The sequence below is a fragment of the Balaenoptera musculus genome, chromosome 14 (assembly GCF_009873245.2).
Source record: "Balaenoptera musculus isolate JJ_BM4_2016_0621 chromosome 14, mBalMus1.pri.v3, whole genome shotgun sequence".
Lineage (NCBI taxonomy): Eukaryota > Metazoa > Chordata > Mammalia > Artiodactyla > Balaenopteridae > Balaenoptera > Balaenoptera musculus.
Genome location: NC_045798.1, coordinates 8,044,340 through 8,067,158, shown reverse-complemented (window position 1 = coordinate 8,067,158; position 22,819 = coordinate 8,044,340). Strand labels below are relative to the sequence as shown.

Here is a 22,819-nt window from a genome sequence, read left to right as displayed (position 1 = left end):
CAAGCTTGTAGGCTTTGTGAAACAGGGCATGAGGAGTCTGACTATTTTGTAAACCCTCAAGCGCTGTGTAGATGCAGAGCTGAAATGGAGCGCCATGCACAGGGCGCTGGTACATACATGCAGTAGGCGCTCAATACATAGCTGAATGAATGAGGAAAGAAAATGAATTAACTAGGAAGAGTTCATCATGTCCCGGTCGGGGCCAGCGCTTGGGTGGGACCGGGAATCCTTCCGTCCTTAAACCTCCCCTCCGTGAGTCACCACAGGACTGCGTGTTCTCGCAGTGTGTGGCTTCCGGTGACCACGCCCCACCGACAAACCCCGCCCCTCGCTTTTCCAGGCGCCCGCGAAAAGCCGCGGTGTTTTGGCCCGCGGGCGGAGCCGTAGGCACAGTCTCCTCGGGCGTCCGCGGTCGGGAAACCGGCCGTCCGGGCTCCCGGGCCGAGGTTCGTGATGTCGGAGAAGGAAACGAGGCAGAGCGGAGGCTCCCCGGAGGCCAGCGGGGTGACTGTCAGCGACATACAGGAACTGATACAGCGCAAGGAGGAGATCGAGGCGCAAATCAAAGCCAATTATGAAGTGCTGGAGAGCGTGAGTGTGGGCATGGGGCTCCCGGGCGGGCGTGGGAGGCGCCCCGAGGCCTTCTCGACCCGGCGCCCAGACCCGGGGCGGGGACTGAGAGACCCGGGCGGCCTCCGCTTGAGCTCTCTCAGCTGTGAATCTCTCCCTCCCTGGGAGGCCCAAGGCGCCGCAATTGCGGCCTCTGTGGGCAGCAGGCAGTGAGGCAAATGACGTGAATAACTAGGAACAATTAGAATTGATGTTCTAGCAAGTATTTGTGGAGTTCTTGTTGGGTGCTGGGCGCAGTTGTTAAGCGCTTGACATTGGTTAACTCGTTTAATCCTCCCAACAACCCTTTGAGGTGAGTTCTGTCATTTCCCCCATTTTAGGGATGGAAAACAGAGGCATTACTTAAACCTGCCTCAAGTCACAGGGCCAATAAATTAGCAGAGGCAGGGTGATAATCACTGCTATCATCAGTCCTTGTTGAACGGTTACCAGATGTCCTGTGCTTTACTAACCACTTTGCCTTAGAGCTTCTTAAGCTTTAGTGTGTATGCGAATCACCTGGAGAGCTTGTTAAAATTCAGATTCTGTTGGCGGACAGATGTGTGGGAGCAGCTACTGCATTTCTAGCAAATTCCCAGCGATGCTGATGGCACTGGCCTAAGAACCCAGCTTTGAGTGACAGGAAAGGCTCGTTATCCTTATGGTATAAGGAGGAAACTGAGGCCCAGAGTGGGGCAAATCCTTGCCTAGGGTCAGGTAGGTCGGAAGTGGCAGTGGTGGGTCTAGTTCTTAGGTCTCTCTGGCTCCAAAACGGATACAGTTTTTCTTAAGCCACCTAGTGTAAAACCACAAATCAATTTGCCGGGGAAGAGTAAATGAATTACATTCTACGTAGGGTGGATGGAATGCATTTTAGGTGATGGGCGTAAGATGAAGTATCATATGGAGGTCAGGGTACCATTTTACTGGGCGCTGACTATGTGCCTGAAGGGGGCCGGTTTATGTATGTGTGATATCGTGGACTCCTCTGAACTACTCTGTGAAGTTGGTTTGTTATTCTGAGGTTCAGAAAGGGGAAGTCACTTGTTCAGAGTCACAAAATGGGATTCAGATCTTACGCCTGTTGAACCCAGAATCTGTGCTTTCAAGTGTTGTGCCAGCAATTTCTCACACCTTAGTTACTTTGCTACTGCAGGCAGGATATGCTCTATCTGTATACCTCATGTACTGTTACTCCCTTGATATTTTTCTTTAAGTTGCCTCACTTTTTTACTTAGTTTTATTTTTAAAGGAAATCTTATAACTTCACAGCATATGAAAAAATGAGACTCTCTTTCCTTAAATATAAGATAAAAGTGTATATCAAGGTGATCCATCCAACTCTCTGTCACCTGATAAATGGATAACTGAAATGTGGTCTATCCATACAACGGGATATTAGCCAATAAAAAGGAATGAAGTGCTGGCACATGGCTACAAAAAGTGCATGAATCTTGAAAACATTATGCTAAGTGAAAGAAGTGCATCACAAAAAACCACACATTTTATAATTCCATTTATATAAAATATCCAGAATAGGTAAATCCGTAGACAGAAGGTAGATTAGTAGTTGCCAGGGGCTGAGGGGAGGGGGGAATGGGAGTGACTGCTAGTGGGTCTTAGGTTTCTTTTTGGAGGGTTATGGAAATGTTCTAAAATTGATTGTGGTGATGGTTTCATAACTCTGTGAATATTCTAAAAACCATTGAATTGTACACTTTAAATGGGTGGATTGTATGGTGTGTGAATTATATCTTGATAAAGCTGTTAAAAACAAAATGGAGAGGCCCAGAGATAACAAGTGATCTGGAGGTGATATAAAGACCAGCACCAAATGGAGACTTTCTCCCTGATTATTGAAGGGTTGAAGATAATTAGAAAGGGAATGGGTTATTTAATGCCCTGTGTGTGAGTTGCCAGTGGTGTGGGTCCCAGCTTTGGAAAGCAGTGTCTGATGTGGTATTGACTTGGAGAGGCCAGTCAACTCTTAGTCATCGTGGGCAGGCAGGAGGCAGATACAGATATTTAGCCCCTGGCACATTTATACTGTATCTATAGAGAGTCCTGCGCTAAGAGAGTATACGAGACCCCCTTCCCCGCGAACAGGAAACAGTAGGTGTAACCCAGAGGCTTTCAGAGAGAAAGGGACAGACATGAATGGAATCCTTCCCCCATGTACACTTTCAGAGAGAAAGGTACAGACACGAATGGAATCCCTCCCGCTAGCACGTGAGTACACTAGGCAGCTGGTCTCCGTGCTGATAATTACAGCCATCACTTATTACTTTCCATGTATATTAATTTCCTAGGGCCATCATAACGAATTACCACAGCTTGGTGGCTTAAAACAACAGAAACTTATTCTCTCACAGTTGTGGAGTCCAGAAGTGTGACAGCAAGGTGCTGGCAGGTTTGCTTTTCTCTGGGCGCTCTGGGGGAGAACGTTCCGTGCCTCGCTCCTAGATTCTGGTGGCTGCTCGCCTCCTTGGCTTGTAGCTGCATCACTCCAGTCCCTGCCTCTGTCTTCACGTGGCCTTCTCTCTGTGTCTCTGTGTCCCAAATCTCCCCCTCTCTTTTATCAGGATACCCATCATTGGATTTAGGGCCCACCTTAAATCTAGGATGATCTCTTCTTGCTGATCCTTCACTTAGTTATATCTGCAAAGATCCTTTTTCCAAATAAGGTCACATTCACAGGTTCTGGGGTTTAGGACTTGGACATATCTTTTGGGGGCCGCTGTTCACCACTCTGTGACTGTGCCTGGCACTGTGCTAAGCACCCTACATAGGTCAGCTCGTTAATTCTCAGAACAGGTGGGAAGGGAGGTGAGTGCCGTTATTCCCATTTTATAATTGAAGAAGCTGAGGCCCAGAGAGGTGAACCCCTTAACCAAGGTCACCCAGATTGTGGCAGAATTGAGCTTGAAATCAAAGTCTGACTGAAAATCCCTGCTGTATGTCATGTAACATGTTTCATTGCTTTTGTGCACCATGCTCTGACTTATGTAGGACAAGACTTTAAAACATTAAAACAAGGGAATTCCCTGGCGGTCCAGTGGTTAGGACTCCACGCTTTCACTGCCAAGGGCCCAGGTTCAATCCCTGATCAGGGAACTAAGATTCCACAAGGTGTGCAGCACAGCCGAAAAAACAAACAAGCAAACATTAAAACAAATGTATTGTTTTCCATAGGGAATACATTGCCGTGGTCAAAATTCAAAATCTACAGAAAGGATACATAATAGAAAGTCTCTCTCCCTCCGCTGTCCCCTAGCCACCCCGTTCCTCTCCCCAGACGGCAGCTGGGGTTCCAGTTCAGTGTTCCTTCCAGGGATGAAAAGCCTGTTTGAAGGCCCCTTTACATCTCTTTTTATTTTCAGAAGCACCAAAGTCCTGCCTCAGCTGGGTGCTCTTTGGGGTTTTTCCTCCCCTCCAGCTTCCAAGGCCACCAGCCAGGTGTCAGCTGCCCGTAAGAAGGAGGGTTTGGAGGAGCGGAGGAAGAGGCCGGCCTTGGGGCTGATGCTCAAAGGAGTCCTTAGTTTTATCTGCGCTGCTCTAACTTCAAAAAAGGAGAGTGGATTCATGCATTACTGGTGTTATTAAAAGTCAGTTAAAAAATGGTGCCCACCACAGAGGGCAGTCGTGAGAGGATGTGGGAAAGGACCTGGTCTGTGCCAAGTGATCAATATATGGCCTCTGTTGTTACTGTCACCTTTATTATGACTGCAGAGGAAGAGAGTCTGGGGAAAGAGGCCCGAGGACTTCATACCTGTGAGATCTTTTTGACCTCATTTCTTCCCTCCAGCAAAAAGGCATCGGGATGAACGAGCCACTGGTGGATTGCGAGGGCTACCCCCGGGCAGACGTGGACCTGTACCGAGTCCGAACCGCAAGGCACAACATCGTCTGTGAGTGACCCTCTCTGGGGATGTTCCCCCACCTTGCAGCAGGGGATGTTTAAGGCACACAGAGGAACCGCCAGTATTCCATATCATCTGCTTCCCTCGCTTCTGCCTTGATGGGATCATCTCACTGTCCCCATCGAGGGACTGAGAACTAAGGGAATGGGTTAGACTCTAGGGGTCTGTCTTTATGGTTTCATTTTTCATTTTGTTTTTAGGGACTTTGCTTCATTGCGGAAACTTTTATTGCGATAACAGCAGAAACCCAAGTCAGATATTGCTTATGGTCCCAATCAAATCAGTTAAGTCTTAGGAAATATGTTTAGCTATTAATGATAGTGACCTCACTATGGTCACTCAAACAGAAACTAGCTCAGTTCCTCAGTAAAGACATTTGGAGGTAGGCAGCACAGGGCTGGTCATCAGAAACCCAGGCTCTGCCATCCTTAGGAAATGCATCCATCTTCAGGGTCACCACGTCCATGTTCCAGGCAGGAAGAAAGGGAAGGAAGAAGGTAGGAAGGGCACAAGCTCCTATGCCAGCTGGCACCCCTCCTGTTAAGGATCTGTCCTGCAAGTCCCACTCCCCCCGCCACTGCATCAATTTCTGCTTTCCTCTCATAGGCTCCTCTGCCTGCAAGAAATGTTCCCCACAGTGGGCATGTTGCTATCCTAAATAAAATCTCTTATTTATGTGTGTGTATATGTATTGTATGTATGTATATACGTATGTATTTATTGTCAAGGAACAGAGAGAGTAGAGGTTGGGTAGTTTATTAGTCTTCTGTTTCTGCTGTAACAAATCATCACAGACTTAGTGGTTTAAAACGTCACAAATTTATTATAGTTCCGGAAATGAGACATCCAAGTGGGTCTCACTGGACTAAAATCAAGGTGTCAGCAGGGCTGTGTTCCTTCTGGAGGCTCTAGGGAGGATCCATTTCCTTGTCTTTTCCAGCTTCTAGAAGCTGCCCACACTCCTTGACCCGCAGCCCCTTCCATCTTCAAAGCCAGCAGTCACATCTCTCCAGCTTCTGGGTTTGGCATCACATCTCTTTCTCTCCCTCTCCTGCCTCCCTCTTTCACTTACAAGACCCTTGTGATTACATTGGGCCCACCACCTGGATAATCCAGGACAGTCTCCCCATCTCAGGGCCCTTAACTTAATCACGCCTGCAAAGCCCCCTTTGCCATGTAAAGTAGCAAATTCACAGGTTCCGGGGATTTGGATGGGAACCTCTTTGGGGCCACTTTTCACGCTGCCACAGGTAGGCAACCAGCAGTCTCTACCACAAAGTCATATTAGAAGGGAATTTATCATCCACCTTTCTGCCTTAATGACTTCTGTTTTACCTGTGAATCTTGACTCTATATAGAGCGTGCTTTGGTCTAAGGCCAGGTTTCTCGGTGAGAGTACAGGTAGCCCTGGGGTGAGACAGAGCTGAAGATGCCAAAGTTTCCTCAAAGCGACACTACGATCATAGGACTTCTTAGAGCGTCACTTTTCCTTGAAGATGTTGGGAAAAGAAGCATGCCATTTTAATATTGAAACAAATAGGAAGATACAGAGTAGGGAAAAACCATGTTAAGACAGTCAGACTGGAGGGAAATTTGGGGCTTCTGGCTAAACCCTTGGACGCCCCAGGGAAGCAGTCCACTCGCTCCCCAGTTAGGAGGATTCTGGGAGAAATTTGAGAAGCCCTAGCCCACAGTGTGAGGGCAGGCACCGACTTATTTTTTTCCAAATGGTTGGCCTGATGTTGCTACACCATTTAGTCTGTTCTTTCTCCGTTAATTTGAAACACTAACAATATTGCGTATTAAATCTTTAGACGTGCTTATGTCTCTTTCTGGGCTTTTTGCTCTGTTCCGTTGATCTCTCTTTTTGGGTGCTAATATCATGCCATCTTAATGACTTTAATATACGTGAGAGTCTGTTTGAGCGATTCCTTATTGGTCTTCTTTTAAAAAACTATTCTCACAAGTTTATTTTATTTAAAAATAGACTTTTTAAAAAAAAATTTATTATTTATTTTTGTCTGCATTGGGTCTTTGTTGCTGCGTGTGGCTTTCTCTAGTTGCGGTGAGCGGGGGCTACTCTTTCGTTGTGGTGCGCAGGCTTCCCATTGCAGTGGCTTCTCTTGTTGCGGAGCTTGGGGTCTAGGCGTGCAGGCTTCAGTAGTTGTGGCTCTCGGGCTCCAGAGCACAGACTCAGTAGTTGTGGCGCACAGGCTTAGTTGCTCCACGGCATGTGGGATCTTCCCGGACCAGGGCTCGAACCCCTGTCCCCTGCATTGGCAGGTGGGTTCTTAACCACTGCGCCACCAGGGAAGCCCTAAAAAATAAACTTTATTTTTTAGAACAGTTTTAGATTTACAGAAAAATTGGGAAAATAACACAGAGAGGTCCCGTATACTCTGTACCTAGTTTTCCCTGTTACTAGCATCTTCCCTTAATATGTTGCATTTGTTATAATTGCAAGTTTGTTTTTTGAAATGTACTTTGGAAACATTTTGTTCAAGGAAAAAATTTTTTTGATTCTGATTAGAATTGCAGTATATGGTATATACAGTCATTCATTCCTTCACCCAGCAGAGTAGCTTGAGACTTACTGTGTGCCAGGCCTCTCTGAAGGCTCTGGGGTCCTCGTGGAGCTTATCACCTGGGGGACCTTTTCTAGTCTGAGTGACCGTGTATTATACACTGACACCATTTTAAGTCTTCCTGCCCAGGTTTATGTCTTCATTTATTCAAGTCTGGGCTCCTTCTCGTGTCTGCCCCAGTGGGTTGAGTGCTGGAGGCTCGTAATGCCTGAGGGCCTCACCTGTGCTCCAGAGTGACAGGAGCAGAGGAACAAGGTCAGGTGGCCTTGCGTGCCCACAGTCCAAGGTGCCTGGAAAGTCTGAAAGTCTGTGGCCTACGGATGCTAGACGTGGATTGGCAGGCAGTGCTGGTTTGTTCAGGCCTCTGGAGCTCTTCACAGGGAACTGGCTTTTTTTTTTTTAAGTTTTTTTTTTTTTTTGATGTGGACCATTTTTTAAAAGTCTTTATTTAATTTGTTACAATATTGCTTCTGTTTTATGTTTTGGTTTCTTGGCCGTGAGGCATGTGGGATCTTAGCTCCCTGAGCAGGGATCGAACCTGCACCCCCTGCGTTGGAAGGTGAAGTCTTAACCACTGGACCACCAGGGATGTCCTAGGGAACTGGCTTGAGTGAGGTGCCGAATCCAGAGCCGTAGAGGAAGTTGTCTTTAGGCTAAAAAAAAAGTTAACCCAAATCCCAGCCACTCTGGCAGACTGGCCTGCAGAGATGACTTACTTGACCCACACAGTCGTTCCCAACACTTGAGTTAACCGTCAGTACTGAAAAAAATCAGAAGGTTTCATCCCCGAACTCCTAATTTCCAGCTTTTCTCCCTGTTGCCTCTCCCAGACTGAATATCACCAGTCATGTGTTGGTAGACTTGGCATCATTTTTTCTTCTAGAGGCGTTAAGAGAAAAGCAAAGTCCTTCTTAGCCCCAGCCTGCTTTACTTGTGTTTGCCCCTTGTGAGCATTTGAGTTTGTGGCCATGGATTCAGCTGGTCAGTTCCCTCCTTCTACTCACCTTTCAGGTCTCAGCTGAAACGGTGCTGCCTTTGGGGAGCCTTCCCTGATCTCCTGGTCATCGAAGTCATCAGGTGTCGTTGTAATCACTTGTCCCACAGGTGCTTTCCTTGCAGGACCGTAAGCTTCATGAGGGCAGCCCCTCTGTCGTGTTCACAGATAGGTCCTCAGCTTCTAGCACAATGTCTGGCATATAATAAGTGCTCGTTAAATGGTCAGTGAATGAACGTGTGGGTCTTGTGTCCCCAGCTGTCTTCTCGGCCCCTGACACGGTGCTCTCCTCCAGGCTTGCAGAACGATCACAAGGCGTTGATGAAGCAGGTGGAGGAGGCCCTGCACCAGCTGCATGCTCGCGACAAGGAGAAGCAGGCCCGGGACCTGGCCGAGGCCCGCAGGGAGGCCATGAGCCATGGCCTGGGCCAGAGCCAGGACCTCAGCCCCGCTCAGGCCTTCGCCACAGTGAACAGCATCAGCCCCGGCTCGCCTGCCAGCATCGCAGTAAGCCAGGGCCTGGCCCGCTAAATCCACACCCCGAGGGCGCCTTGGGGCAGGGTTGCGGGTGGGAGGCTGTGGACAGACAGACCCACGCTGTCACCAGCGCAGCAGACGCCGGTGAAGGCCCGCTGCAGCCCAGCAGGAGTCGGCCCCTGCTGCCCCCTCAACTAGCTGCAGAGAGACCCTGGGACGCAGGGTGAAGGTGGTAGATGTCCCCGGAGAGGGAAAGAGGCTCTCTTCTCGGGCCGATTTTAGCTGGGCGTTGAGTAATGGACATGAGAATGACAACAATAGCTGCCACTTGCTGAGCCCTCGCTTTGCACCACGTGTCCTGCCAAGTGAGTTATAGCTTACCTGGTGTGTTTAGAAAAGTTTTAACAGCTTTATTGGGATATAATTCACATACCATAACTTTAACCCATTTAAGGTACATATATGATTCAGTAGCTTTTAGTGTATTAACAATCAATTTTAGAATATTTTCATTATCCCAAAAAGAAACCCAGTGTCAATTCGCCATTACGCCTCAACCCCCCCATCCCCCCAGGCCCTGGCAACCACCAGTCTGTTTTCTGTCTCTATGAATTTGCTTATTTTGGACATCTCATATATACGTAAATGGAATCATACAATATGTGGTCCTCTGTGACTGGCTTCTTCCTCTTAGTATCATGTTCTCAAGGTCCAGCCATGTTGGAGCATGTATCTCAACTTCATTCCTTTTTTAATTTTTTTTTAAGTTTTATTTTTTATTTAAAAAAATTTTTTTATTGGAGTATAGTTGATTTACAATGTTGTGTTAGTTTCAGGTGTGCAGCAAAGGGAATCAGTTATACATATACACATGTACATATATCCACTCTTTTTTTCTTTTTTTTAAGATTCTTTTCCCATGTAGGCCATTACAGAGTATTGAGTACAGTTCCCTGTGCTATATAGAAGGTTATTATTAGTTATCTATTTTATATATAGTAGTGTGTATATGTCAGTCCCAATGTCCCAATTTATCCCTCCCTCAACTTCATTCCTTTTTACTGCTGAGTTTAATGTGCTGTCTGGATAGACCACGCTTTGTTTATCCATTCCTCAGTTTCCATTTTTTGGCCATTATGAATAATGCTACCGTGAACATGATGTACAAATTTTTATGTGTACCTACATTTTGTTGTTGTTGTTGTTCAGCCTTAGTCTAGTCTTTTTTTGAATTTTATTGTGTTTATTTATTATTATTTTTTAAAAATAATTATTTATTTATTTATTTATTTTTGGCTGTGTTGGGTCTTCGTTTCTGTGCGAGGGCTCTCTCCAGTTGCGGCGAGCGGGGGCCACTCTTCATCGCGGTGCGCGGGCCTCTCACTATCTCGGCCTCTCTTGTTGCGGAGCACAGGCTCCAGAAGCGCAGGCTCAGCAGTTGTGGCTCACGGGCCCAGCTGCTCCGCGGCATGTGGGATCTTCCCAGACCAGGGCTCGAACACGTGTCCCCTGCATTGGCAGGCAGATTCTCAACCACTGCGCCACCAGGGAAGCCCTTATTTATTATTTATACAGCAGGTTCTTCTTAGTTCTCCATTTTATACTTACTAGTGGATACATGTCAGTCCCAGTCTCCCAGTTCATCCCACCATCCCCCACCACTTTCCCCCCTTGGTGTATGTGCACCTGTGTGTAATATTTAATCCCACAGCCTTTCTCGGGGGTAGGTACTAATCTACCCCATTTCACCCATGAGGAAAAGCCTCAAAGACCTGGAGTACCTCGTGCCAGGATGCACAGCTTCTAGAAGGTGGACCTGGGTACTGCCAGTCGTCTTTAGTGATCGCAAGACTGCAGGTTACACACAAGCTCTGTTTTATTCACCACTGTGTGCACAGCGTCTGGCACAGGGCTGTCGTCAGCCTGTGACGAGTATTTGTGGAAGGGATGGGTGAATTGTGAGCTGTGTTCTTAGAGTGACAGGATCACTCTAGTCCTGGGTCAGTGTTGTGCCCATGGCTGCTTGCCTGGGGGCCTTTAGGGCCAATGCGTCTAAATTCTGACCCCTGAACAAAATAGGCCAGGTGGGCCTGCCTCTTCTTGCCCCCAAACCTGGGTCAGGACCCCAGAGAGCTTTTCCCCATTTTCCTCCAGGCCTTTACAACTGCCAGCTGTTCTCAGACACTGGGCAGACCTGGCCACCTTTTATTAGATCTGCCCCTGGAGGAACCCCCGGAGGAGGTGGCCCAGTTATCCACCGCCCCTCCCTGCCCGAGGTGTCTAAATCCCAGCCTCTGCATCGCGCCTGCCATTTTCCCCTGTAGAAAACATGCTTATTAAATTGGGAACGCATGGGAGGGTAAAGAACACCAGAAGAACATTTAACCTCTAGCCTGATTTTCTGTTTGCCCTTCTCTCTTTAGGGTCTGCAAGTGGATGACGAGATAGTGGAGTTTGGCTCTGTGAACACCCAAAACTTCCAGTCGCTGCAGAACATTGGCAGTGTGGTCCAGCACAGTGAGGGGGTGAGTTGGAGGTATTACGTGGCATCTGACCAGTAACCCTGGAATTGTCGGGGCCAGAAAACGTGGCCGGGGCCTTTGACGGCTGCCCTCAGAGTGCTGTTTCTCAGGCACAGTCCCCGCTCAGGGCCTTTGCATTTGCTGTTCCCTCTGCCTAGAATGCTAATCTTCTTCCCTTACCCCCCACCTTCCTTCCTTCCCTCCCTCCTCTTGTACAAATGCCACCTTCTCAGTGAGGCCTTTCCAGCCACCCTGTCTAAAATACCCCTCTCCTGCTTCCTATCCCCGTTTTCATTTAACAAGGTTTCTTAGAGATCTTTTCATCTCGGCGCACACCTCGCTCTTTTTCACTGCTGCATAGCACTCCATAGTATGAATGGACAGAAGTTTGTCCACCTGCTGCCTTATCAGTGGACGTCTTGTTCATTTCCAGTTTTATGCCAGTGTGAATAGTCGTGCATACTTGTTCACAACTGTGCACACCTGGAAGTAGAATTACAAGCTCTCAGCAAATGCACACTTAAGATTTTAATAGGTAATTTGAAAAAGTTTTACGAATTTGTACCCTGACCAACAGTATGTGAGTCCAGTCGTCCCTCAGTATCCACGGGGGATTGGTTTCAGGACCAGTGCAGATACCAGAATCTGTAGATGCTCAAGTCCCGTGGTTGGCCCTCTATATCCACGGATTGTGCAGTACTGTATTTATTGAAAAAAATTCACATGTAAGCGAACCTAAGCAGTTCAAACCCGTGTTGTTCAAGGGTCAACTGTGTATCATATCATTAGCAGTACTCTATTATTGATCTTTTAATAACTTTGCTAAAATGCCATCTTGTTTTAATTTGTATTTTCCTGATTACCAGTGAGATTGAGTACCATTTCTATGAATTGTCTGTTAGTCTTTTTTCCCACTTATTTTCTATTGGGTTATTTGTCCTTTTTAAAAATTGATTTGTAGGAACTCTTTCTATATTCTATATATTAAATCTTTGCCTGTTTACACATTGCATATGTCTCTCCTGATCAGCTCCTTTTCTTTTAACTTTCTTTATGGTAACTTTGATTACTTGAAAGTTTTTTTTTTTAATTCACTTAGATATCCATTTTGTTAAATTTATCAATATTACAGAGCTCTTTGCTGCCAAAACCATACCTGAGGATTAAAATAAAGAAATACAGTACAGTGCATAATAGTGTAGTACTGTTCAAACAGTAGTATATTCGAACTTGATTTGTGTGCCTTTTGATAATTTCATTCCTTAAAGATATAATAAAAGTTGAAATTCAAAATAGGCTGCAGCCTTCTAGTTTCTGGCAGAATATGCCATTAAAAAACACTTCCTCGTAACCATCTCATCCTGTTTCTCAGTAATGTAACCCCAACAAAACTTTTTTTGGCAAAGATCCATACTTTGCAGGAGAAATATGGGGCTCAAAGTCCAGAGAAATTACTAAAGGTTTTGGTTCGCAAATGAAATCTTCAGTTCAACCGACAATTCTTGGTTTGTCTTGCACCCACTCAGCCCCCACTTGGCCACACTGCTCATCCACGTGTAACTCATCAGAAGGCAGGCATCGGGCCAAGAAACAGTTGGCCAGTGTTGGCGCCCTGCTAGAGGTCAGGCCCTCATTTCTGCACTGATTGACACCTTCATCAAGTCTGTACTTATGTGGAAGTTTAGAATTTTGATTTTGTCAAATTCATCAGGTTTTTGCTTTATGGCTTTGGCATTTTGTGTCTTCTTAAAGAAATTCTTCTAGTACTTTTATTGTTTTGTCTTTAGCTTTTCTTTAATCCATCTGGAATGTATCTTTTATTATTATTATTATTATTTATTTATTATTTTATTTTTGGCTACACCGTGCAGCTTGCAGGATCTTAGTTCCCTGACCAGGGATCAAACCTGGGCCCCCTACAGTGGAAGCTCGGAGTCCTAACAACTGGACTGCCAGAGAATTCCCTATTATTGTTTTTTATAACAGTTTAATTGATGTACAATTCACATAACTTATAGGTCATCCATTTAAAGTGCATAATCCAGTCGTTTTTAGTCAATTTATAGAGTTGTGCAACCATCACCACAATCAATTTTAGAACATTTTCATTACCTCAAAAAGCCTTGTACCTATTAGCAGTCACTCCCTATTCCCCCCATATATACCAACCCCTGGCAACCACTAAACTACTTTCTGCCTCTATGGACTTGCTTATTCTGGACATTTCATATAAATGGGATCATACAATATGTGATATTTTATGACTACTTTCACTTAGCATAGTGTTTTCAGGGTTCATCCATGTTGTAGCATGTGTCAGGAACTCATTCCTTTTTTTTTTTTTTAATAAATTTATTTATGTATTTATTTTTGGCTGCATTGTGTCTTCCTTGCTGCACGCAGGCTTTCTCTAGTTGCGGTGAGCGAGGGCTGCTCTTCGTTGTGGTGTGCGGGCTTCTTATTGCGGTGGCTTCTCTTGTTGCAGAGCATGGGCTCTAGGCGTGAAGGCTAAAGTAGTTGTGTGGCATGCGGGCTCAGTAGTTGTGGCTCGCAGGCTGTAGAATGCAGGCTCAGTAGTTGGGGTGCACAGGCTTAGTTGCTCTGCGGCATGTGGGATCTTCCCAGACCAGGGCTCGAACCCGTGTCCCCTGCGTTGGCAGGCAGATTCTCAACCACTGCGCCACCAGGGAAGCCTGTTATATAATTCTTATGTGTGTGATTCTTTATTCTGTTTCTTTGGTCTGTTTGTTCAGAGCCTTTCTGGGTTCCCTGGAACAAATCCATTTGTTTCTGCTCTGCTTCCCTTTAACCCCTGGCCATAAAGGGTGTATTATTTGTCTATTGGTGAGTGAGAAATCACCCCAGAGCTTTAGCAGCTTGAAGCATCAAGCATTTATTATCTCATACAGTTTGGGGGGTCAGGCAGTGTCCAGGAGCCGTGTAGCTGGGTGGTTTTGGCTCGGGGTCTCTCATGAGGTTGTGGTCAAGATATAAGCAAAGGCCGCAGTCATCTGAGGGCTAGACTGAGGTTAGAGAATCTGTTTCCAAGATCCCTCACTCACATGGCTGTTGGCAGGAGGCTTCAGTTCCTCATCACAAGGGCCTCTCCACAGTGCTGCTTGAGTGCCCTCACAGCATGGTGGCTGACCTCCCCAAGAATGGGCGGTCCAGGTGAGAGCAGAGAGGAGTCAGCAGCACCTGCTCTGACTCAGTCTCTGAGGATTCACACTCTCACTGCCACTTTATTCGTTAGAAGCGACGAAGTCCAGCCTACACTCAAAGGGAGGGGAGTTAGGCTTTAGCTCTAGAAGGAAGGAATTTCAAAGAATTTATCCTTGTGGCATGGTACCTTTGTTACCTCTTTACTGTCCCATCATCATTTTAGTGAGATTTCTAGAGATGATGCAGATGTAGGTTCATTCTGTTATGTTTACCCAAAGTCTCTTTTTCACTCCTTCCTCCCCACCCCACCCCCAGCTTGCTAGTGTGTCATAGTTTACTCACATCTCTTGGGTACCTTGCTGCACATACTTTTAAACTTTGTAGTTGTCTGGGCTCATTGTTACTAGTTTGTTTTGTAAATATGTCTTTTTTTTTTTTTTCCTGGTAGAGGTAATACATACACATGGTAAAAACAGAACCAAAGAACATGTAATGAAAAACCTCCCTCTCCTCCAGGTGCATTTCCTGTCCTCCAAAGGCAGCCACTTTCCAACTTTGTGTCCTTCATACATCACACAGAGCTACTGGTTGCTTTCATTAAGGTCTAATTGACCCACAGCAACATTCCCCCTTTTCAGTGTCCAGTACTGTGAATTTTGTCAACTGTATGTAGTTATGTAAATGTCACCACACGAAGATACAGAGCAGTTCTACAGCCCAAAATGACCTCATGCTTTTGTAGTTAAGCCCTCCCTGCACCCCCATCCCCCGGAAATCACTGATCTGTGCTCCATCCCTGTAGCTTTACCTTTTCCAGGATGTCATATAAGTGAAACTGCAAACTATAAAGCCCTTTAAGTCTGGCTACTTTCACCCAGCGTCATGAATCTACGGTTCTTCCACGTTGTCACGTGCATCTGTAGTTCATCCCTTTTCACTGCTTAGTAATGCTCCACTGTGTAATGAGCCCCAGACTCTTCATCCATTTCCCAGTGTGGGGCATTTAGGTGGTTTTCCAGTTTTTGGTGATTACTCATAATAGCTACTGGTTTTTAATTTGTCTTTTCCAGTTAAATATATTCTTAGGCTCTTTATAGGCCTATAAATCCTTTTTTTAAAAAAATTGAGGTATAACTGACAAATAACACAATATTAGTTTCAGGTGTACAACATAGTAATTCAATATTTGCATATATTGGGAAACGATTGCCACAGTAAGGCTAGTTAACATCTGTCACTGTACATAGTTACACATTTTTTTCTTGTGAGGAAGACTTTGAAGATTTACTCTCTAGCCACTGTCAGATATGCATAGAGTATTACTGTATACCCGAATGCACAGCGTGGTGACTATAGTTAATAATACTGTATAAGACCTTCTTTACAAAAGTAGTCATTGAATGTTTTCTAACAACAGAACCTTTTCTTCAAGTGAAATTTCCTGGGGAATTCCAATATATCAAACAGATAAAAGCTGAGCTGCTGGGATAGGCTAGAGGGGGTGGGGGGACCTCACGCCCTCAGGGCCTGGGGTTCTCCTGGAACCAGAGCCCAGCTTGAGAATCAAGGATCTGGGTTTCCATGGTCTCTGCTCTGTGAATTAAAAAAAAGTTTTTTAAAACCCGGCAGCATTCTATTGTTAGACTTTTAGGTACTTTCCAATTTTATGGGAACCTGAAAATTAACACTCTTGTAGACAAAGCTCTGTTTCTTTAGATAATTTTCTAAAGGTGAGTTTCTGGAATGCATATATTTTCAAAGGAAAATAACCTTGAATTAAAATAATTTTTCTTTATTATAAAAATAATGTGTATTTTATTCAGCCATAAAAAGGATTGGTGTACCGATATGCTATAACATTAATGAACCTTCAAAGGATTTCTGGTAAGTGAAAGAAGCCAAACAGAAAGGGCCACATATTTTATTTATTTATTTATTTAAATTTATTTATTTTATTTATTTATTTTTGGCTGCGTTGGGTCTTCATTGCCGCACGCGGGCTTTCTCTAGTTGTGGCGAGCAGGGGCTACTCTTCGTTGCGGTGCACGGGCTTCTCATTGCAGTGGCTTCTCTTGTTGCGGAGCACGTGTGGGCTTCAGTAGTGTGGCATGCGGGCTCAGTAGTTGTGGCTCACGGGCTCTAGAGCGCAGGCTCAGTAATTGTGGCGCACGGGCTTAGTTGCTCCACGGCATGTGAGATCTTCACTGACCAGGGATCGAACCCGTGTCCCCTGCATTGGCAGGTGGATTCTTAACCAGTGTGCCACCAGGGAAGTCCCAGAAAGGGCCACATATTTTAGAATTCCGAAATGTCCAGAATAGGCAAATGCACAGAGACAGAAAGCAGATAGGTGGTTGCCAGGGGCTGGGGGAGGAGGGAATGGGGAGTGATTGCTAATGGGTATGGGGTTTCTTTTTGGGTGATGGAAATGCTCTGAAATTAGTTAGTGGTGATGGTTGGACAGGTCTCTGAATTATATACTTTAAAATGGTGAATTTATTGTATATGAATTATATTTCAGTAATAAAAATAATGTGTTTTTATTGTGAAAAAAAATTACACAATGTGAACGTATTTCAAGTAAGGATAAAAGTCCTGGATTTCTCCTTGCCTTGTAGTACCTTCCCTGCTCTGAGTCCTGGGCAAGGTGCAGGCGCTACAACAGGTAACAAAACAGGTCAACCGAGGGTCCGCGGGAACATTTTGGTTGGGGAGATGAGCATTAATCAAATAATCACAGATATGTAATTGTACACTCCAACAAGTGCTATGAAGGGACAGTTCAAGGGGGCTAGGAGAGCAAGTAGTGGGGTTCTGATGTAGTTTGGGGTTGAAGGAGAGTGTTCCTGAAGACGTGGCCTGTAAGTGTATTGAAGTTTATCAAGACCGGCAGGAAGAGGAGCCCACCAGCAGGGTCAAGGCCCTGAGGTGAGAGGATCAGAGAAGGCTGATTGGAACCCAGAGCAAGGAAGAGAGGGAGAGGGGAGGAGGCAGGGCCCTTCTTCATTGTTCCTGAGCAGCAGTAGAGAGCCGTGCACTCTTCCAAGCTGGAGAATAACAGCTGTAAACAGCTTCGTGCCTTGAAAAGATTTCTCCAGAGGCCAGGTAGAGAGCTGATTGGAGGGCTGACAGAGTTTTAGCAGCCAGGTCAAGAGATGGTGGTGTCTTTGACGAATGGGCTGGAGGTGCAAGTGGGCAAATCAGAAAGACATTTAGGATGTGCCATAGGTAGAAACCTTCTGGATTTCTAGCTCTCCCAGGGCCATCATTTCCAGAACTGGAAGCACATCAGTGAAACTCTCACACGTTTTCTGGGTGTGGGTGTGTATGTCTACAGTGATTGCTTTTTGAAAAAGAAGTCATAAACAAGACCTACTCTGTGTACTGTTCTGGATGTTTCCCCCTTTGAAAACCTCGGTACACATGTACCATATTCCCTGGCTTGGTTTCTCATCGTTCATTTAGCCAGCCCCCCATCCTGGACATTTAAGCCGTTGCCAATATTTGGTCACCACAAATAGTGGTGTCATGAATATTCTTGTCTTGTGTGAGGGTTTCTGTCAGAGAGATTTCTAGAAGTGGAATTACTGGGTTAAAGGCAATGCACATTTACCGATTTGATAGGTGTCATCAAGGTGTCCTCCCAGAAGCTTGCGTTAGTTCATGTTCTCTCCAGTAGTGTATGTGAGTGCTTATTTCTTGACCCCTCCCCAACTGTGTTATTGTCAGTCTTTTATTCTGTGACAATCGAGGTGAAAAATGGCGTCTTTTTTTGTTTTTCTTCATGCTTTATTTTTTCCGATTCAGAGATCCCATTGATAGATCTGCCTTAATATTTTAAAATTATGGTAAAATATACATAACATAGAATTTACCATTTTTAAGTGGCATTAAGTACATTCACATTGTTCGGCAACCATCTCCACCACCGTCTCTAGAACTTTTTCATCTTCCCAAACTGAAACTCTACCCATTAAACACTAACTAGTCATTCCCATCTCCCCAAGGTTCTGGCAACCACTAATCTACTTTCTGTCTCTATGAATGTGACTGCTCTGTATACAGCCCTCTAAGTGGAATCATACTATATTTGTCCTTTTGTGACTCATGTGTTTCACTTAGCATAACGTCTTCATGGTCCATCCAGGTTGTTACATGTGTCAGAATTTCCTTTTTAAGGCTGAATAATAGGGCCTTCCCTGGTGGCGCAGTGGTTGGGCATCCGCCTGCCAATGCAGGGGACACGGGTTCGAGCCTTGGTCCAGGAGGATCCCACATGCCGCGGAGCAACTAAGCCCGTGTGCCATGACTACTGAGCCCGCGGGCCACAACTACTGAAGCCCTCATGCCTAGAGCCCGTGCTCCACAACAAGAGAAGCCACTGCAATGAGAAGCCCACGCACCGCAACAAAGAGCAGCCCCCGCTCACTGCAACTGGAGAAAACCCGCGTGCAGCAATGAAGGCTCAATGCAGCCAAAAATAAATAAATTTATATTAAAAAAAAAAAGGCTGAATAATATTCTGCTGTGTGTATATACTACATTTTGTTTATCCTGTAATCCACTGATGGCCACTTGGGTTGCTTCTACCTTTTGGCTATAATGCTATTCACCATTTTGGTGAATAATGCTACTATGAAATGGTTATACAAATATCTGTTCGAGTCCCTGCTTTCAGTTCTTTGGGTATATACCAATATGTTTAACTGCAGGTTGATATGGTTATTCTATTTTCAATTTTTAAAAATATTTATTTATTTATTTTGGCTGTGCTGGGTCTTTGTTGCCGTGCGCGGGCTTTCTCTAGTTGCAGCACCCGGGCTTCTCATTGCGGTGACTTCTCTTGTTGTGGAGCACAGGCTCTAGGCGTGCGGGCTTCAATAGTTGTGGCTCGCGGGCTCTAGAGCGTTGGCTCAGTAGTTGTGGCACATGGGCTTAGTTGCTCCACGGCATGTGGGATCTTCCTGGACCAGGGCTTGGGAATGGCAGGCAGATTCTTAACCACTGTGCCACCAGGGAAGCCCTATTTTCAGTTTTTTAAGGAATAGTCATGCTGTTTTCCATAGTGGCTGCACCGTTTCACACTCCCACCAGCGGTGTACAAGGGTTACGATTTCTCCACATCCTCACTAACTCTTGTTATTTTGTTTTTGTTTTTTGTTTTTTTTTGATAATAGCCATCCTAATGGGTATAAGGTGATATCTCATTGTGGTTTTAATTTGCATTTCTCTAATGATGAGTGATGTAGGCCATCTATTCATGTGCTTATTGGCCATTTGTATATCTTTTTTGGAGAAATGTTTAACTTCTTTGCTCATTTTTTAATTGGGTTGTTTGTTGTTGCTGTTGAATTCTTCATATATTCTGGATATTAATCCCTTATCAGATATATGATTTGCAGATATTTTCTCCCATTCTGTGGGTTGCTTTTTCACTATGTTGACAGTGTTCTTTGATGTACAGAAGTTTTTAAATTTGATGAATCTTGTTTTAATTTGTAATTTTCTTTGGTGTGTATTGTGCCTACTTTAATTTTTTTGTTAAGGTAATACATACGCATAGTAAAGAAGAAATAATGGTACAGAAAAATATAAAAGTAAATGTCTTCTTCTCTTACTCCAAACTGCTAGTGCTTCTTTCTGGAAGTAACCACTGTTAACAGTTTATCTTCCAGAAAACTTTGTATGCACCAAGCAACACATATGTCTATTTATTTATATTAATTAATTAATTAATATTATTATTTTTGGCTGCGTCGGGTCTTTGTTGCTTCGCGCAGGCTTCCTCTAGTTGCGGCGAATGGGGGCTACTCTTTGTTGCAGTGCGCGGGCTTCTCATTGAGTTGGCTTCTCCTGTGGAGCATGGGCTCTAGGTGTGCGGGCTTCAGTAGTTGTAGCACGCGGGCTCAGTAGCTCCGCGGCATGTGGGATGTTCCCGGACCAGGGCTCGAACCCATGTCCCCTGCATTGGCGGGAGGATTCTTAACCACTGTGCCAGCAGGGAAGTCCTATGTCTATTTATTTATTTATTGAATTTTTAGAGCTTTTATTTTTTTATTATTATTTATTTTAAAATTATTATTATTTTTAAATTGAAGTATACTTGTTTTACAACACATATGACCTTTTAGGACATATATTCAAATGGATTCATACTTTGCTGGTTTTGTTTTGTTTTTACTAAACAAACTGCTATTCACTATACTGTATTTGAACAATACCTTATTGAGGGATATTTTGGGTGTTTTCAGTGTTTGAAATTTATAAACAGTCCTGGGATAAATGCTTTGTTCATATATCATCTTGTACTTTTGCAGAATATATCTTATATGCACCTTTTAAAGATGCTTTGTTGTTGCTGGGGGCAGTTGTGTTCTTCCAGAAAGACGGAACCAAATCTGTAGCCCCACTGCCTGCCCCCAGAGTGCCGCGTCCTCCACATTCTCAGCAGTTGTAGGAATTACGCCTAAAATAAGCATCCTTACTACCAGTCTGGTGGGTGGGACTTCCTTGGAGGTCCAGTGGTTAAGACTCCACGCCTCCACTGCAGGGGGTGTGGGTTTGATCCCTGGTGGGGGAACTAAGATCCCACAGGCCGCGCGGCCAAAAAAAAAAAGGACAGTATCTCAGCATTCTAGCCTGAATCTCTTTGAGTACTAAGGAGGTTGAACATAAAATGAGCTCATTTTCCTTTCAGAAGCCCCTGAATGTGACAGTGATCCGCAGAGGGGAGAAATACCAGCTTAGACTCGTGCCAACACGCTGGGCGGGAAAAGGACTGCTGGGGTAAAGTATCCGTGTCCGTTCATTCACACTGCAGCGTTCACTGAATGTTTGCTAGACACAAAGCTGCGGGCAGGAGGTGGGGTCATTGGGAAATGAAGGGAATTTCCAGACTGCCTGTAGCAACTCATGATAAATCCTTGTGGCGGGAATGAGATTCCAGGTATGGAGGTGGAGGGAGCCCTGGGCGCTCTGGTTCTTTTATTAACTGGACGTTTGCTTTGAAAGAATGAAAGCATGTAGGTGAAAAGCTCAGGACGGCTCACCTCTGATCTTCTTGAATGGAGCCACCAAACTTACACTGTTCCTTTTTTTTTCCTTCCAGCTGCAACATTATTCCTTTGCAAAGATGATTGTCCCTGGGGAACAGAAACAGGAAAGCATATTCCCTTGCCCCAGACTTGGGTCTAGTGGGCATTTCCTCCTTCTCTTCTCTCCCTGAAGCTCAAGGATCTGGAAGAGACTGGGAGCCTGAACTTCTAGGTGGTGGAAATGCTGTGGCCTCCCAGTGTGATCTCTTGGGATTAACACATTGTTAAAAACTTGATTTGTGTTCAGCATCTTTTGCAAATTAGGCCATGGCCCTAAATGGGAATCCTCTGGATTGTGAGCAGGTGGGCGGGAGTTATTCTGGTAGGTGCTGATGTGACTTTATTCTTCTAGAAATTTTGTTTTTTCCCCCCAAATAAACAGTTTTACAGTGTTGATATGACCATGTTATCACCTCAACTGAATTTCCTGTGAACTTCTCAAACCAAAGCTCAGATGGGAGTTAGATCAGCCTCATAGAAAGTTGGGCAGAACAAACTAACAATTGTACTGAAGTCAAGATTTGACCAACAACATCTCTGGGCCATCATCCTTTAGTGAATGGGGGTTCCAAACGCTCAGGCTGCACCTGCGTTTGCACTGCAGCAGTGCTGCTCTGGATGCAGGATAATTGAATCTCCTGGCCCTGCCCTCGGATCAGCACTTTTGTAGACTGCTAAGGTGTGTTGACATTGCTGATGGGAACCAGCAGTGTGTGCAGAGCTGTCTTCTTGCAAATGCTGATTCCTCCTTCCTTCCTTTTATTTTCTCTCTTTAACATGGCAAAGTGAGTTTCAGTGATTCCTAGTGCCTCCGTGTTTTACTTTTTTTCTTTCTTCACCGTATCATAGTGTTTTATTTCCACAGTTCTTGCAGACCACTTTCTGTTTCACAGGGCATCTGGCACATTCTACTGAGGCATGCTTGGGTTCCTCAGGACTGGATTTGCTTGGCTTAGATACAGATACCAGCTCGCCCTGACGGGAGTCAGTACTGGGTGTGTTTCCAGCCATGGGTGCTCATGCTTGACTGGAAAGCCTTCCTGTTGAGTGTCTGCCCCCAAACACCATGTACTGTAGCCGAATATCCACGTGGATTTCCCCCCTTGTAGCCACAGATGTGCTGTGTTTACCAGTGTTTGCTGTTTAAATTGTTTTTCTAATTCCACGTGTTTTCCAATCTTTTATAAGCCCTAGGCTATAATAAACAGCTTGTCCCATCCAGCAGTCCCTTTTATTTTCCTGAGATGTATGCAAATGCATCAACCAGCATTGGGGTATGAGGGTGGGGTGGGGATGGAGAGACTCACATCCTCCTAAAATGATAGCAGCAGAGAGTCTTCTGCGTCAGTGCCTTTGGCTGGTTTTCTGCAAGTCCCCCCCTTCAGAAACCTCAAGATGGCCACGCAGGTGGGCTGTCTTTTGTGAGATTGTGATGGAGAGACACTTTGAGGTGGAA

General features: G+C 45.1%; 1 protein-coding gene across 1 annotated transcript; it reads left to right on the top strand.

Annotated features, from left to right (window-relative positions):
* The first annotated feature begins 331 nt into the window (after positions 1–331).
* On the top strand, positions 332–21,754 carry PSMD9 (proteasome 26S subunit, non-ATPase 9). Its single transcript, XM_036823632.1, has 6 exons — positions 332–591; positions 4,415–4,517; positions 8,404–8,615; positions 11,009–11,110; positions 20,967–21,055; positions 21,378–21,754. The coding sequence occupies exons 1-6, from the start codon at positions 454–456 to the stop codon at positions 21,403–21,405; spliced, it is 672 nt and encodes a 223-aa protein (XP_036679527.1). The 5' UTR covers positions 332–453; the 3' UTR covers positions 21,406–21,754.
* The last annotated feature ends 1,065 nt before the right edge of the window (positions 21,755–22,819 follow it).